Source organism: Callorhinchus milii, unplaced genomic scaffold (genome assembly GCF_018977255.1).
Source record: "Callorhinchus milii isolate IMCB2004 unplaced genomic scaffold, IMCB_Cmil_1.0 Scaffold3, whole genome shotgun sequence".
Classification (NCBI taxonomy): Eukaryota; Metazoa; Chordata; class Chondrichthyes; order Chimaeriformes; family Callorhinchidae; genus Callorhinchus; species Callorhinchus milii.
The window spans coordinates 90,399,884-90,416,661 of record NW_024704744.1 but is presented as its reverse complement, the minus strand read 5'-3'; the positions used below and the strand labels follow the sequence as shown (position 1 = coordinate 90,416,661).

Sequence of the window (16,778 nt, the reverse complement as noted above, 5' to 3'; positions counted from 1 at the left end):
GAAGAACTTATAATAATAATCCTTGCATTTGATATAGCGCTTTTCACGTCGGGAGGACGTCCCAAAGCGCTTCACAGAACACACTGTAAAGTGAATTGACTGTATATTTGTGGGCGAACGCGGCAGCCAATTGCGCACAGCAATGTCCCACAAACAGTCGTAGATTGAAAATGACCAATTTATTATTGTTTTTGGTTTTGGAGGGATTTTTATTAGGTGTGTGGAGTAAGGAAACTTGCCCAAGGTTTCGCCCTGTGCCTGGAATTGAACTCAGGTCTCTCACTTGCAAAGCGAGTGCTCTAACCACTGAGCTACAGGACTGTACAGGACTGTGTGGGTGGGGGGGGAGAACTTGTGTACGTGGGGGGGAGGGGGAGAACTTGTGTGTATGTGGGGGTGTGGGAGGAGAACTTGTGTGTGTGTGTTTGTGTGCGCGAGGGAGACAATTTGTGTGCGAGTGTGTATGGAGGGGAATTCTGCATATCCTGTATGTGAGTGAGTCATTGTGTGTTGGGGGAAGTGGCTGCTTTTGCACGTATCCAAACTTGTGAAGTCCTGTAGCTCAGTGGTTAGAGCTCTCGCCTCGCAAACAAGGCTTGATTCCTGGGCAGAGCGAAACATTGGGCAAGTTTCCTTACTCCACACACCTAATAAAAATCCCTCCAAAACCAAAAACAATAATAAATTGGTCATTTTCAATAACCCGGTTGTTAGCTGATTGGTGGATCGCTTTCTGGGGGTAATAATCCCTTCAAAAAATAATAATAATTTGGTCGCGACCATTTGTGGGACACTGCTGCGCACAATTGGCTGTGTTTCACCCACAAAATATTCAATTCACTTTACAGTATATCCTGTGAAGCGCTTTGAGATGCCTCGAAGACCTGATAAGGCGCTATATCAAATGCAAGGATTATTATTCTTAACGACATATTATTGCTATTATTACTACATTGTTCCTGTTTCTGCACGTGGGGCCGGGGTGGCCTATGTCTCCCGAGGGGCGACTTGGCCTTGGCACAGGAAGAGGGCCTTGAAGGCGTGGTAGGAGCTATATCAATTGGAAGGATTATTTTTATTGATTATTTATTGATGAATACTGAGGCCTTGCTTTACTTAAGCATATTCAGGCAGCAAATTCCCTAACCACAAGCCCCCAGCCTGACGTTTACCTTTGAGCGTTGAAGAGGGGCTGATCTCAGTGAGGGTGGAACTCGGGGTGTCAGTAGGTTGAACGGATGGCCCAAGAATACGATCCTGCCTCTTAAACTTGAACTTCTTTAAGAAAGGTACCTCGTGGAAGGCCTGGGAGGGACAAGAGAAAAGAGGTCACATGTCTACAGAGGCTCTCCTTTGCCCACCTCCTCTCCCTCGCCCCCTCCCCCTCCCCCCGCATCCCCCTTCTTTTCTCCCCCTCCCCTGCCTGGGAGCTGACCTTGGGGATAACCCAGTCTTTGCGGTTCGGTGTATGGACGCTGAAGGTGCACTTGGTCCAGGCAGTGATGTTGCCGGTGCAGTAGTAAGCGTCGCTCTTGAACACCAGCTGCCCCTTACACTCCTCGCAGGGCTGCAGGGCACCAAAGGCCATCCCGTCTGACACCCTGTCCAGGATCTAGGAACGAAACATACACTATAAACACTCGGGAAGAGAAGCCATAACTTTCCTCCCAGCTTACGCTCTCTGGCCCGGGCTTCCTCACCACACACTGTCACCGTTCTCGCCACCAATTTATTAGATCATGGTAGATGTTAATAATAATCCTAACATTTGATATAGTGCCTTATCACGTCTTCGAGACATCTTAAAGCGCTTAACAGCATATACTGTAAAGTGAACTGATTGTCTATTTTATGGGCAAAACACAGCAGCCAAATGCGCACAGCAGTGTCCCACAAACAATCATGGATTGAGTGACCAATTTATTATTATTATTTTCTTTGAAGGAATTATTAGCCCTGGAAAAGCGATCCCCCAATCGACTGACAACCGGGTTCCTAGTTATTGCTAGGTAAAAGAGGCTTGTGGTGTAAAGAAACTTGCCCAACATTTCAGCCTGCCAGGAATCGAACCCAGATCCTCTCACTTGGGAAGTGAGTGCTCTAACCACTAAGCTACAGGGCTCCACGGTATTAATTCTATTTCCTGTCTTTTCTCTGTAATCGATTATTTACTTGTGGCTTTTACACAGTTTCTACACACGGTCAAGGTAGGAGCTACAAACTGCGTCCTGGCCAAACAGGGGCTTTTTGTTCCCCCCAGTTGATTGACTTTTAAGATCCTCATCCTGACCAAATTCCTTCATTGGTTTGCCTCCCGTTACCTCTGTAACACGTTTCAGCCTGACTCACCTCCCGCCCCTCCCACTGTCCTGCTGCTCACTCATGTCCTCCCTCCATTTTGCAATCAAGGCTGAGAACATCAGCAACTTCACACCCGCTTGAATCCTTTCCATAAATCTCACCTTGAGCCAACCCTCCCACCAGTAGGCCCATCCCCCCACCCAGTAGGCTCATGCTCGTCCCTCCCACAGGTTTGGAACTCCACCTCACAGTCCCTTCACTTCACTCCCTCCCTCGTCTCCTTCAAGGCACGTCTCAAGACCCTCCTCTTCGGCTGCGCCTTCTGCCCTCTCTTACCCCTACCCTCCCTGCCCTCCACTCCTCCTGATCCCAATCACCAGCTCGGGCCCAAATCCCTGACTGGCCAGGGCCTTGAGACGTCCTGCCGATGTGAAAGGTGCTGTATAAATGAAATTTATTATTATTGTTGTTTGTGGTGGTGATTCTTGTCCAGTCAGACTTTAGGAGTGCACTGACCTTCCCCACCCCCTCCATATTGGCGAGCGAGCAAGCAAACAAGGACTCACCGCAGACTCTCCCGACGGAACCTCCTGTTTGTTTGAGATCAGAAGCTCTTTCATGTCGTTGGTGGAGCACGATTTCTTCAGCTCGTCCTTTATGTTCCAGATCAACTGTGTCTGTTCCTGCAGAGTACACACATCAGAGCACAGCCGGTAACAGGAAACAACAACAACAAGCAGAGCACCGCAACTCATCATCTCATGTGCTTACCCTCTCAAGACCCTCCTCTTCGACTGTATCTTTGGCCACCCTTTTACCCCTACTCTCCCTGCCCCCCAGCCTTCCTGATCCCAACCCCCTGCTCGGGTCCAAATCCCTGACTGTCCAGCACCTCGGGATGTCCTCCCAACATGAAAGGCGCTGCACACGTGTAATTTGCTATTGCTGTTGTTAATAGTTGCACCCAAGTCCTTGCCAGGCTCCACTGGTTCCCAATTACCAAACTGACCAATTTCAAGATCTGATTTGCTTGCCTCCCACTCCACCTCCTGTTTGACCCTCATTGGCCATGCCTTCAGCCACTATGGTCCGAAACTCTGGAATTCTCTCCCTCAATCCCTCCGTCTTGCCCTCTCCCTCCCCACCTTCAAATCCTGCCTAAATACCTTCCTTTTTGAATGTGCTGGCGGGCCCCTCCCTGTCCCCCTGGCTCAGAGTCAGACTCTGTCACTCTGGGATGCTACCCCATAAAAATTGTTGTAACAAGCAGAGTACAGCTCCCATACACACAAGTAAAGGTAGTGTGAGAGTAGCCGCTTTACTGAAGAGAAAAAACAATCAGAGCTTAGCCTGTTGCTTGTGAACAACAACAACTTGCATTTATATAGCACCCTTCACACAGGGTAGTGTCCCAGAGCGATTGACAGTGGAAAAGCACAATGCCAAGCCAGGGGGAGGAGACCGTAGGCACGGTCGAAGAAGAAGGTCTTCAGGCACCACCTTTATTGATTGGCCTTTATCTCAAAAGGGCTGGAAGATAAAGAAGAGGAAATGATGCTTCAGCTATATCGAGCCTTGGTCAGATCCCATTGTGGAGTCCTGTAGCTCAGTGGTTAGAGCACTCGCTTTGCAAGTGAGAGACCTGAGTTCAATACCAGGCAGAGGGCGAAACCTTGGGCAAGTTTCCTTACTCCGCACGCCTAATAATAATCCCTCCAAAAAAACAGAACAATAATAAATTGGTCATTTTCAATCTACGAGAGTTTGTGGGACACTGCTGTGCGCTTTTCACCCACAAATATAGTCAATTCACTTTACAGTCTATTCTGTAAAGCTCTTTGGGAGGTCTAGAAGACGTGAAAAGCGCTATATCAAATGCAAGGATTATTATCATTATTATTGTTGTGTTCAGTTTTGGGCACCGCACCTCAGTAAGGATATATTGGCAGATTCACTAGAATCATACCAGGCCTTAAAGGGTTAAATTACGAGGAAACGTTGCATAAACTTGGCCTCTATTCCCTTGAGTTTAGAAGGTTGAGGTGTGATCTGATTGAGGTTTTTAAAATAATAAAGGAATTCGATAGGGTAGCTACAGAGAAACTATTTCCTCTGGTGGGGAATCCAGAACAAGGGGCATTATCTTAAAATTAGAGCCAGGCCATTAGGAGTGAAATCAGGAGGCAATTTTTCACCCAAAGGGGAGTGGAAATCTGGAACTCTCTCGCCCAAAAGGCTGTGGATGCTGAATCTATTCACATCTTCAAGACTGAGGTGGATAAATATTTTTTAGGTCAGGGAATCGGGATATGGGGCAAGAGCCAGTGATCAGCCACAATCTTATAGAATGTCGGAACAGGCTTGAGGGGCTGAATGGCCTACTGTGTTTCCGTGATCTGAAAATGGGGAAGAAAGGAGGGATAAAGGAAGAGTGTTCCAGAGTTTTGGGGCATAGTGGCTAAAAGTGTGGCCACCGATGGTGGAACGGAGGGCACGAGGGACATCCAGGAGGCCGGAGCCAGTTGAGCAGAGACAGTGAGTTGGGTTGGGGAGTAAGCAGGTCGGAGGGGTAGGGAGGTACCAGGGCATGAAGAGGCATGGTTGCAGACAGACATATCATAAGACAGATCATAAGTTGAAGATAGAGGTGTAAACAGTAGGACAAATGCTCTCATGTTAATCACAAGCCCTGAAGAATCGCCCCCCTTCTTTCCCATCTCTCCATGTGAAAACATCCTGACATGAACCTTCAGCGCCTTGTCCTCCCGCGACATCTTTTCTTCCTTCTTCTTTTTCTTCTTCGTGCCCAACTCTCCGTCCACCTCGTCCCCTTTCCTCTTCCTTTGGGAATAAATGACAAAGTAAGCCGTCATCGCCTCACGACATTCCCCCCAAATGGGGTCATCACAATACATTGAGGTTGCACTTAAAAGGAGTCGTGTATTTCCAACCCCAGCTCCTTCCAATAGCTTAGACAGTTTGTTTCTCCCATTGATGTGGCCAATGATCCTCCAGATTAAACAGACTCACCCAATGGTCGTTTGTGGGACCTTGCCATGCCCAAAATAGTTTCTCTACAAACAACAATCACTCCACTTGTCAGTAATTACCTACAAAGCACTTGAGTGGGATAGCAATACGAACTTCTGCTTATTTATACAGGGTCTCTTTGATAAAGGCAGCAGGGCTAGATCAACCTGTCTGCTTCCTCTGCTCAGCGGGCTCCGCCTACTCTACCTCCCCCGCTCGACCCACCCCACTATCGGCGGGTGGGCCTTCAGCTTCTCTGCTCCCACCCTTTGGAACTCCATCCCACAATCTCTTCGCCTTGCCTCCTTCAAAGCATGTCTCAAAAACCTCCTCTTCAACCGCATTCGGCCTCCCTCCTACCCTTACCTTCCCTGCCCTCCATTCCTCCTGATCCCAACTCCCAGCTCGGGTCCAAATCCCTGACTGTCCAGTGCCTTGGGACATCCTCCTGACACGAAAAGCACTGTGTAAATATAATTTGTTGTTGTTCACTGAGCAGGGAAATGAGAGTTAAAGACAGTGACTGAAGGCAGGAGTCCAGAAGATCAGTGTTTAGGTTACTGAAGGCAGGGTGCGAGGCAGTGGCTTTAGAAGAAGTGTTTTGATGTGATTAAGGCCCAATAAAAATCGAAGGTCCTTCTCCCTGAAAACCCAAGAGGTGCGAATATGCCCTTGGGTCAGTAATTACAGTTCAAGAGGGAACGGGTGACAGAGGAAGAAACCTCATTAGGCGCAGCCAGAGAGACTGTGTCCTAGGGGGTGTCATTAGCACTCCCCAGACACCTACAGTTGGAGATGTTCATTATACACCATTCCCAGCACTCCGCAGGCATCCAAGCCAAAGGACATCCATACAAACAGGCAGTCCGATTGGAGAGACGGAGAATGTTTCTCCCCGCCCTGTAGAGAAGTGTTTATAGGTTAGTGTTATCTGCATGGAATGATAAAAAAAATTGTGAAGCGTTTTGAGATGTCTCGACAACGTGATGAAGTGCTGAATCAAATGCAAGGATTATCATTATTAAATCTGTTAACAGTGGGTACACCTCTTTCTGAGTAAACCATACTCCTGGGTAATTCCACTACTGAGTCAAACTCTGCCTCCTGGATTACTGTGGCGTCCTGTAGATAGTGGTTAGAGCACTCGCCTCACAAGCGAGAGAACCTGGTTTAGATTCCCGGGCAGGGTGAAACGTTGGGCAAATTTCCTTACTCCACACGCCTCGGTTTACCTAACAGTAAGTAGGAACCCAGTTGTTAGTTGGTTGGCGGATCGCTTTTCCGGGGGTTATAGTCCCTCCAAAAAGTAATAATATTTGGTCGCTCAATCCACGACAGTTTGTGGGACACTGCAGTGCGCAATTGGCTGCTGCGTTTTGCCCATGTAATACACAGTCAATTCACTTTACAGTATATTCTACGAAGTACTTTGAGACATCTCAAAGACATGATAAATCAAATGTAAGCATTATTATTATAGAATGAGCGACCAACATAACCACTCGTGAAGGACATGTGGTGAAACTCGTTGGAACTCCGCAACTGGAGCCCCCTCAACACGAGGTTGAGACCACACTGCAGGTGAGGCACTGATAAAATAATATGTTTTTTTTCAGGAGGAAGGTTGTTTTTCTGGCTTGAGTAAGAAGTAACTTTTTTAAAAACAACCTATATTGCCTTATTTCATCTCAAAACGTTTCTTATGTAAGTGTGGTGACATTTTGTATGCAAATGTGACAGAGATGCTGCAAGGTCCCACAAACAGCTACCAGATGAAATTGATTTTGTGGCTCTGGATCAGAAATTTGTGGAGTCCTGTAGCTCAGTGGTTAGAGCACTTGCCTCGCAAGTGAGAGGACCTGGGTTCGATTCCCAGCTAGGGCAAAACGTTAGGCAAGTTTCCTTACTCCATACGTTTATCTAGCAGTAAGTAGGAACCCGGTTGTTAGTCGATTGGCGGATTGCTTTTCCGGGGGTAATAATGCCTTCAAAATATATAAATATTATAATAATGTGGTCATTCAATCCATGACTGTTTTGTGGGATACTGCTGTGCGCACTTGACTGCCACGTTTCGCCCACAAAATATACAGTCAATTCACTTTACAGTATATTCTGTGAAGCTCCTTGAGACGTGATAATAATCCTTGCATTTGACATAGTGCCTTATCATGTCTTTGAGACGTCTCAAAGAGCTTCACAGAATATACTGTAAAGTGAATTGACTGTATATTTGTGGGCGAAATGCAGCAGCCAATTGCGCACAGCAGTATCCCACAAACAGTCGTGGATTGATTTGTTATTGTTTTTTTTCTTGAGGGATTATTATCAGGTGTGTGGTGTAAGGAAACTTGACTAAGGTTTCACCCTGCCGGGAATCGAACCCAGGTCTCTCGCTCGTGAGGCGAGTTCTCTAACCATTGAGCTACAGGTCTCCACGAGGTAGATGGTGAGGTGCTATATCAAATACAAGGATTATTTTAGGTTAATGCTCCACTCTGAACTCACAGTCTAACCCAACTGCAGGCTGTGCTGCAATGCTGACTAGCTGCAGGGCTGCAATGATGTCGTACAGATGAGATGTTAAAACCACTGTCCCAAATACCAGCTCTAGTGGATGTTAAAAGTTCCCTCAACACAAATGAAACATGAGAAGCTAGTGTTCCCCTGTATCCTGGCCAACAATTCTCCAGATACCAATTGGTCTATATCATAGCAATTGATTCCCATCCCCTTGCTGTGGATAAACAGCAGATGTCTTTGCCTACGAAAACAGTCACGACACCTGACAGGAGTAATTGTGAAGTGCTTTGAGCTGTTTAGCTCTGGGATCCACAGGGAAGCTTACTGAGATCAGCAGTAACGAGTTATAATAATAATTCTTGTAATTGATATAGCACCTTATCACGTCTTTGAGACGCCTCAAAGTGCTTCACAGAGTATACTGTAAAGTGAATTTCTATCTTTCTATCAGCTTGTCTGGCAGACATTGGGGCCTCAACCTCTCTGGGCTCTCGCCTTGGACTCACCGAACCAGTGTGCAATCTATGCATCTGTTTCGAACTCCATCCTCCCACATCCGGTCCCTGACTAGGACCGCTTTCTTCCACCTCCGCCACATTGCCTGCCTCTGACCATACCTTACCCAAAATGCACCTGAAAACCTCCTAGAATCATAAAATCATAGAATCGTACAGCACCAAAATGGCCATTCGGCCCATCGAGTTTGTGCCGGCTGTTTGAATAGAGCAATTAATGTCAATCCCACTCCCCAGCCTTTTCTCCATAACCTGCAAACCCGTCCTCCTCAAATACCCGTCCACCGGTTTTTAAAAGTAGTTATTGAATCGGCCTCGACCACCCTTTCAGGCAATGCGTTCCAGATTCGAACAACTCGCTGCGTGAAAAAATTTCTTCTCACCTCCTCTCTGCTTCGTTTAGAGACTATTTTAAATCTGTGACCTCGAGTCACCGACACACCCACCAGTGGAAACAGTTTTTCGCTTTCTAACCTATTAAATCCCCTCATGATTTTGAAGACCTCTATTAGGTCTCCTCGTAACCTTCTCTGCTCCAATGAGAATAATCCTCACCTCTCGAGCCTTTCCTCATAATCAAGGTCCCTCATTCCTGGTACCATCCTCGTAAATCTCCTCTGCACCGTTTCCAATGCCCTAACATCCTTCCTATAGGGTGGTGACCAGAACTGGGCACAGTATTCTAACTGAGGCCTAACCAGTGTTTTATAGAGGTTAATCATAACCTCCTGACTCTTGTACTCTATGCCCCTATTTATAAAGCCTAGTATCCCATATGCCCTTTTCACAGCTTTATCTACCTGTCCTGCCACCTGCACCCCCAGGTCTCTCTGTTCTTTTACCCCCCCCTTAAGATTGTATTACCGGCCTATATTTCCTCCCCTCATTCTTTCTTCCAAAATGCATTACCTCACATTTCTCCACATTGAAACTCATCTGCCATGTGTCGCCCATTTTACCATTCTCTCTATGTCTTCCTGCAGTTGGCTGCTATCCTTCTCACTGTTTACTACCCGACCTAACTTTGTGTCATCCGCAAACTTGGAAATGGTACTTGCTATACCCAAGTCCAGATCATTTATGTATATTAAGAAGAGCAGTGGTCCTAATACCGATCCCTGGGGGACACCACTGTACACTTCCCTCCAGTCAGAAAAGCAGCCGTTCACCACAACTCTCTGCTTTCTGTCTCCCAGCCAGTTCTGGATCCATACTGCCACTGTCCCTTTTATACCATGGGCTTCTATCTTTCTTACAAGTCTTTCATGTGGCACTTTGTCAAATGCCTTTTGAAAGTCCATATAAACTACATCAACTGCACTACCTTTATCCACCCTCTCCGTTACCTCATCGAAAAATTCTATTAGATTTGTTAGACAAGATTTGCCTTTAACAAATCCATGTTGGCTGTCCCTAATTAACCCATATTCTTCTAAGTGAAGATTTATTCTGTCCCGGATTATAGTCTCCAGGAGTTTCCCCACTACTGATGTTAGGCTGACTGGCCTGTAGTTCCCAGGTTTATCCTTCTGTCCCTTTTTATACAGGGGAGTCACATTGACCACTCTCCAGTCCTCTGGCACCACTCCTGTGCCCAACGAAGATTGAAAAATTGTAGCCAAAGCCTCCGCTATTTGTACCCGTGCCTCCCATAGTAACCTTGGCTGCATCCCGTCTGGACCAGGCGACTTATCTATCTTTGGCGCAGTCAACCTAGTACTTCCTCTGTTTATATTTATCCTATCCATTTCCTCTACCCTCTCCTCCGATACTGTGGCATTTGGTGCATCCACTTCTTTTGTGAAGACAGATGCAAAGTACTCATTCAGTACGTCAGCCATGCCCTCTGCCTCCACAATAAATTACCACCTTGGTCCTTAATTGGCCCCACCCTACCTTTGAATAACCTTTTTTTATTCGTATGTTTGTAAAATATTTTAGAATTCCCTTTAATGTTACCCACTAACCTTTATTCGTATAATCTTTTTGCCCCTCTTATTTCCTTTTTCAAACTTCTTCTGCACTTCCTATATTCTAATTGGTTGTCTTATGTATGCGTTTGTCACCTCCCGCTTGGATTACTCCAATGCACTCCTCGCCTGTCTCCCCAGTTGCACTAATCAAAAGACCCAGCTCATTCAGAACTCTGCCACCCGCATAATGATCAGGACCAAATTCCATACACACATTTCACCCGCTCTGGCCAGGTTCCACGGCTCCCCATCACCGAATGAATCAACTTCAAGATCCTCACACTCGTGTTCAAATCTCTTCACTCCCTGGCTCCCCACTACCTCTCTGGGCTCCTCACTCCCCAATCCACCACTCGGTGCCTCCGCTCAACTAGCACCTGCCTCCTGGTCATCGCTCGCATGCACCGCCCGCCCCACCATTGGAGGTTACGCTTTCAGCCACTACGCCCCAGAACACTGGAACATTCTCCCTCAATCCCTCCGCCTTGCCCCCTCTCCCCTTTTTCAAGTACCGTCCAAAGACCTTCCTCTTTGACCGTGCTTCCGGCCATCTCCCCTCCTCCATCTCCCCCCCGGCTCGGAGTCAGGCTCCGCCAATGATAAGCGCTCTGAGAACCTACCCTGCGTGGAGGGCGCTATATAAGTGCAAGTTTTTGTTGTTGAATTGACTGTATATTTTGTGGGCAAAACGCAGCAGCCAATTGCGCACAGCAGTGTCCCACAAACAGTTGTGGATTCAGTGACCAAATTCTTCTTATTTTTTGGAAGGGATTATTAGATAACATAACATGTAGGAGCAGGAGTAGGCTATTCGGCCCTTCGAGCCTGCCCCGCCATTCAATCATGGCTGATCTTCTAATCTAACTCCAGCTAATAACCTAACCCTGCCTTATCCCCATATCCCTTAATCCCTTTTGCAATAAGAAATATATCTATCTCAGTCTTGAATATGTTCAAGGACTGAGCGTCAACAGCCCTTTGGGGTAGTGAGTTCCATACATTCACCACCATTTGAGTGAAGAAGTTCGTCCTCATCTCAGTGTAAAAGGGCTGCCTCTGATTTTAAGGTTGTGACCCCTGGTTTTAGTTTCTCCAACCAGGAAAAACAATCTCCCACTATCTACTCTGTCGCGCCCTTTGATGATCTTATAGGTTTCTATAAGATCCCCTCTAATTCTTCTATATTCTAGAGAATATAGGCCCAAATTGGTCAACCTATCCTCATCCCCTTCATCCCTGGCACTAACCTAGTAAATCTACGCTGCACCCCCTCCGAGACAAGTACATCCTTCCTTAAATAAGGAGACCAAAAGCTGCACACAGTATTCCAGGTGTGGTCTCACCAGGGCCCTGTACAGTTGCAGCAAGACTTCCCTCCTCTTATACTCTAATCCTTTCATAATGAATGCTAACATACCGTTCGCCTTCCTAATTGCTGCTGCACCTGCAGACTAACTTTCTGTGATTGGTGTACAAGGACACCCAAGTCCCTCTGGACGCTAACACATTCCAATCTCGCACCTTCTAACAAATAACCCGCTCTACTGTTTTTTCTCCCTAGGTGGATGACTTCGCACTTCCCTACATTATACTTCATCTGCCACCTACCTGCCCAATCACCTAACCTATCTATGTCGCGCTGCATTTTTTTAATGTCATCCTCTGTGTTGGCACTTCCTCCTAGTTTTGTGTCATCTGCGAATTTAGATATATTGACTTCGATGTCCTCATCTTGATCGTTGATGTAGATGGTAAATAGCTGAGGCCCAAGGACTGATCCTTGTGGCACTCCACTAGTTACATCCCGCCAATCCGAAAAGGACCCGTTTATCCCTAGTCTTTGTTTCCTACCCGTTAACCATTTCCCAATCCACATTAATATGCTCCCAATTCCATGGGCCCCTATCTTTTGGACTCACCTTTTATGCGGCACCTTAACAAATGCCTTCTGGAAGTCCAAATAGACCACATCCACTGATTCACCCTTATCTAGTTTACTCAAAAAATTCTATGAGATTTGTCAAACATGACTTCCCTTTTGTAAAGCCATGTTGACTTGGCCTAATTATATTGTGCTCCCCTAAATATCGCACTACCACATCCTTAATCAATGATTCTAAATTTTTTCCTATCACTGATGTGAGACTAACTGGCCTATAGTTCCTCATCTTTTCCTTTCCACCTTTTTTAAATAGTGATGTGACATTTGCGATCTTCCAATCCATGGGGACTATTCCAGAATGCAAGGAATTTTGGAAGATCAGACACAAGACCTCCACTATCTCATAAGCTCCTCTTTTAAAACCCTGGGATGCAAGCCATCCGGACCAGGGGATTTGTCACTTTTTAGTGCTAACAGTTTCCCGAGCACCAATTCTCTACTAATGAAAATTTCCCTAAATTGCTCCCTGTCCTTACCCCTTTGGTGCATCTCTATGGTTGGCAGACTTGTTGTGTCCTCTAGGGTAAAGACAGATGCAAAGTACCCATTTAAGGTCCTTATCCTCCAATAATAATCACTCCAAAAAAACAAAGCAATAATAAATTGGTCATTTTCAATCCATGACTGTTTGCTGTGGCTGCCGCGTTCGCCCACAAATATACAGCCAATTCACTTCACAGTATATTCTGTGAAGCGCTTTGGGACATCTAGAAGATGTGAAAAGCGCCATATCAAATGCAAGGATTATTATTATTACAACTTCTCCTGTCTCTTTGGATGTCCCAAAGCGCTTCACAGAACACACTGCAAAGTGAATTGAATGTATATTTGTGGGTGAACGCAGCAGCCAATTGCGCACAGCAATGTCCCACAAACAGTCATGGATTGAAAATGACCAATTTATTATTGTTTTGTTTTTTGGAGGGATTATTATTAGGTGTGTGGAGTAAGGAAACTTGCCCAAGGTTTCGCCCGGCCTGGAATTGAACTCAGGTCTCTCGCTTGCAAAGCGAGTCCTCTAACCACTGAGCTACAGGACTCTGACTGAAGAGGACCTACACTTACCCTCACTAGCCTATTTCTCTTAATGTATTTGTAAAAACTTTTACAATCTGACTTAATGTTCCTAGCGAGCTTACCCTCAAACTCCTTTTTCTCGCTCTTATTGAGTTTTTTAGTTTTATTTGGTGGTTTCTAAAACTCTCCCAATCTTCAGTTTTACCGCTTTTCTTGGCAGTTTTATAAGCCTTTTCTTTTAATTTGATGCTTTCCCTAACTGCTCTAGTTAGCCCCGGATGACTTGCTTTCCCTGTGGTACTCTTATTCCGCAAGGGAATATGTGAGCGCTGAGAATTATGCACTACATCCTTAAATATTTGCCACTGTCTACATTTTTACCTCTTAATCTTATTCTCCAGTCTATTTTACCTAAATCTTTCCTCATACCTATAAAATTAGTCTTATTCAGAATACTGACCTCAGATTTAACTATATCCCTCTCTAACTTAATGCAGAATTCAATCATATTGTGATCACTCTGCCCTACAGGATTCTTAATACCTACACTGCCGACTAGCCCTGTTCCGTTACACAAAACAAGGTCTAGGATGGCCTGTCCCCTAGTTGGTTCCTCGGCTGCTCAAGAAAGTTCTCTCTCATACACTCAATGAACTCTTCTTCTGACCTACTTTTGCTGATTTGGTTTTCCCAATCTATGTGGAGATTGAAATCACCCACTATTATCGCTTTACCTTTCCTACAGGCTCCACTGATTTCCTGATTAATACCTTGTGCTATATTGTGATCACTGTTTTGGGGTCTATAAACCACTCCCATTAATATTTTCTGCCCCTTAATATTTTTTATTTCCACCCATATTGTCTCGACCTCCTGGTCATCGGATTTCAGATCCTTCCTCTCCACTGCTTTTATTTCATCCCTAATTAACAGGGCTACCCCCCACACCTCCCCCCCCCCCCCCACCTCGTTTCCCACAGTGCCTATCTTTCCTGTAAACTAAGAACCCTGGAATATTTAACTCCCACCCTAGATCTCCTTGTAACCATGTTTCAGTGATGGCTATTAGATCGTACCCATATGTGTCTATCTGTGCTTTTAATTCATCAGTTTTATTCTGAATGCTTCGCGCATTCAGATGTAACATTTTTAATTTCCTCTACTCTGATTCCTTAACCCTAACCCTAATTACCCCTGGAAAAGTGATCCATCAATTGACTAACAACTTACTGCTAGGTAAACAGAGGTGTGTTGTAAAGAAATTTGCCCAACGTTTTGCCTTGCCTGGGAATCAAACCTCTCGTTTGTGAGGTGTGAGCTCTAACCACTAAGCTACGGGACTCCACGGCGACGTTGGGCCTGAGTTTGGGGAGTGGACTGAAGAGTGAGAGAGCAGCAACATTGATCTGAAAGTCAGGGTCTCTGAAGCTGAATGTTTGTTGAATGTTCTTCACTTGCAGTTCAGGTGTCAAGTGGTTCTCGAGGACAGAGAGCAAGACGATAACTTCAGGAATCTCTCCCCCCTCCCCCCCACCGGCCCCTATTGTGGAACTGAATTCTCACTGTGCCCGTCGATCCCCCACCAACCCTCCTACTCCCGTCCTGGCAGAATGGCTGACCTACCACCAAAAAAGATGGGCCAACAGCAGGACAACTGGGCACTGTGTGGGCCCCACCTGATCTGAACCTGCCCTACACAACAGCAGAGGTGAGCGTGGCTGCTCTCTCCACTCTGGGCAACGCCCTGGTTTGTGCCAGTGTGCTGGGCACAGGCAGCTCTGCACCGTCACCAATTACTTCCTGGTTTCCTTGGTGGTGGCGGACATCGGTGTGGGGGCTGTGGCCATCCCGTGCGGTGCTGACCAGCCTGGGAGTTCCCCGATACCGCCTGCACCTCTGCCACCTCATGCTCTCCGTCCTCATTGTGTTGACCCAGAGCTCCATCTTCAGCATGGCTGCTGTGGCAGCCGACCGCTATGTGGCCATCTTCCTCCCGCTGAGTTACAACGCCCTGATGACCCCCAGGAATGCCGGGCTGACCATCCTGGCTGCCTGGGCCTTGTCCTTCCTCATCGGGCTGGTGCCCCTCATGGGCTGGCACCTGCCGCCCCCTCCTCATGGCTACTGCTTCTTCATTTCAGTGGTGGACATGAGATACATGGTCATCTTCAATTTCTTCCTGTGTGTCCTGGCCCCGCTGGTGGGGGTCTTCGCCGTCTATGCCAAGATCTTCACGGAGGTACGTCGACAGGTGCGGAGGGCAGTGGGTCAGGGCGGGTGTGAAGTGGGAAAAGAAACCAAGACAACTGCCTCGCTTTTCCTGGTCCTCTTCCTCTTCGCTCTGTGCTGGCTCCCGCTGCACCTGTTCAACTGTGTTCTCCTGCTGTGTCCGGCCTGCCCCGTTCCTGGCCCTGCCCTCCAGACTGCCATCATCCTGTCCCACGCCAACTCCGCCATCAACCCCATCCTCTACGCCTACAAGATGAAGTCCTTCCGCCGTGCCTTCAAGGCCCTCTTCCTGTGCAGAGGCCAAGTCGCTCCTCGGGAGACATAGGCCACCCCGGCCCCACATGCAAAAACAGTTAACAATGTAGTAATAGCAGCAATAATACTGGTAATTAATGACGTTGATAATAATAATCCTTGCATTTATATAGCACATTATCATGTCTTCGTGGCGTCTCTAATAATAATAATCCTTGCATTTGATATAATAATAATAATAATAATAATCCTTGCATTTGATATAGCGCTTTTCACGTCGGGAGGACGTCCCAAAGCGCTTCACAGAATATACTGTAAAGTGAATTGACTGTATATTTGTGGGCGAACGCGGCAGCCAATTGCGCACAGCAATGTCCCACAAACAGTCGTAGATTGAAAATGATCAATTTATTATTGTTTTTGGTTTTGGAGGGATTATTATTAGGTGTGTGGAGTAAGGAAACTTGCCCAAGGTTTCGGCCTGCTTGGAATTGAACTCAGGTCTCTCGCTTGCAAAGCGAGTGCTCTAACCATGAGCTACAGGACTCAAAGCGCTTTGAGCTCAAAACAACAACAAATTACACTTGTATAGCCCTCTTCATGGCAGAAAGAAGTCCCAGGGCACTGGGTTCCTACACACTGCTCTGTAAACAGAGGCGTCTAGAGTAAGGAAACTAACCCAACGTTTTGCTCTGCCCGGGAATCAAACCCAAGTGTAGTGCCTGTGTATTTGATTCTAGCTACGTACCCTTCGACCTTCACCCCAGGAAGCTGTTGCTTCAGTTCATCCCTGTCCTCGCCAGCCAGTGTCTGGAAGCCCATGAGCTGGGTAGCGCTGTAGACGGGCAGGAAGCCCAGCTCGGCCCGTTTGGCCACAAAGCAGTCTGTGTGGTACCAGCGATCAATCATGCCCAGCTGCGGCTTCTCTACATCAATCATCTTCTTGGAAATCCGCACTGTGTCCTGTGGGGGGAGCAGGAGCCACGTGGAAAG

General features: G+C 46.7%; 1 protein-coding gene across 1 annotated transcript in view; it reads right to left on the bottom strand.

Annotated features, from left to right (window-relative positions):
• The window catches only part of parp1 (poly (ADP-ribose) polymerase 1), a 43,117-nt gene that overhangs the window by 18,599 nt on the left and 7,740 nt on the right, over positions 1 to 16,778 (bottom strand). The window contains exons 4-8 of the mRNA XM_042333206.1: positions 16,534 to 16,748; positions 5,049 to 5,142; positions 2,868 to 2,984; positions 1,436 to 1,612; positions 1,173 to 1,305 (exon numbers count right to left, since the gene is read on the bottom strand). Coding sequence (XP_042189140.1) covers positions 1,173 to 1,305; positions 1,436 to 1,612; positions 2,868 to 2,984; positions 5,049 to 5,142; positions 16,534 to 16,748 — 736 coding nt within the window. The remainder of the gene's footprint in view (positions 1 to 1,172; positions 1,306 to 1,435; positions 1,613 to 2,867; positions 2,985 to 5,048; positions 5,143 to 16,533; positions 16,749 to 16,778) is intronic.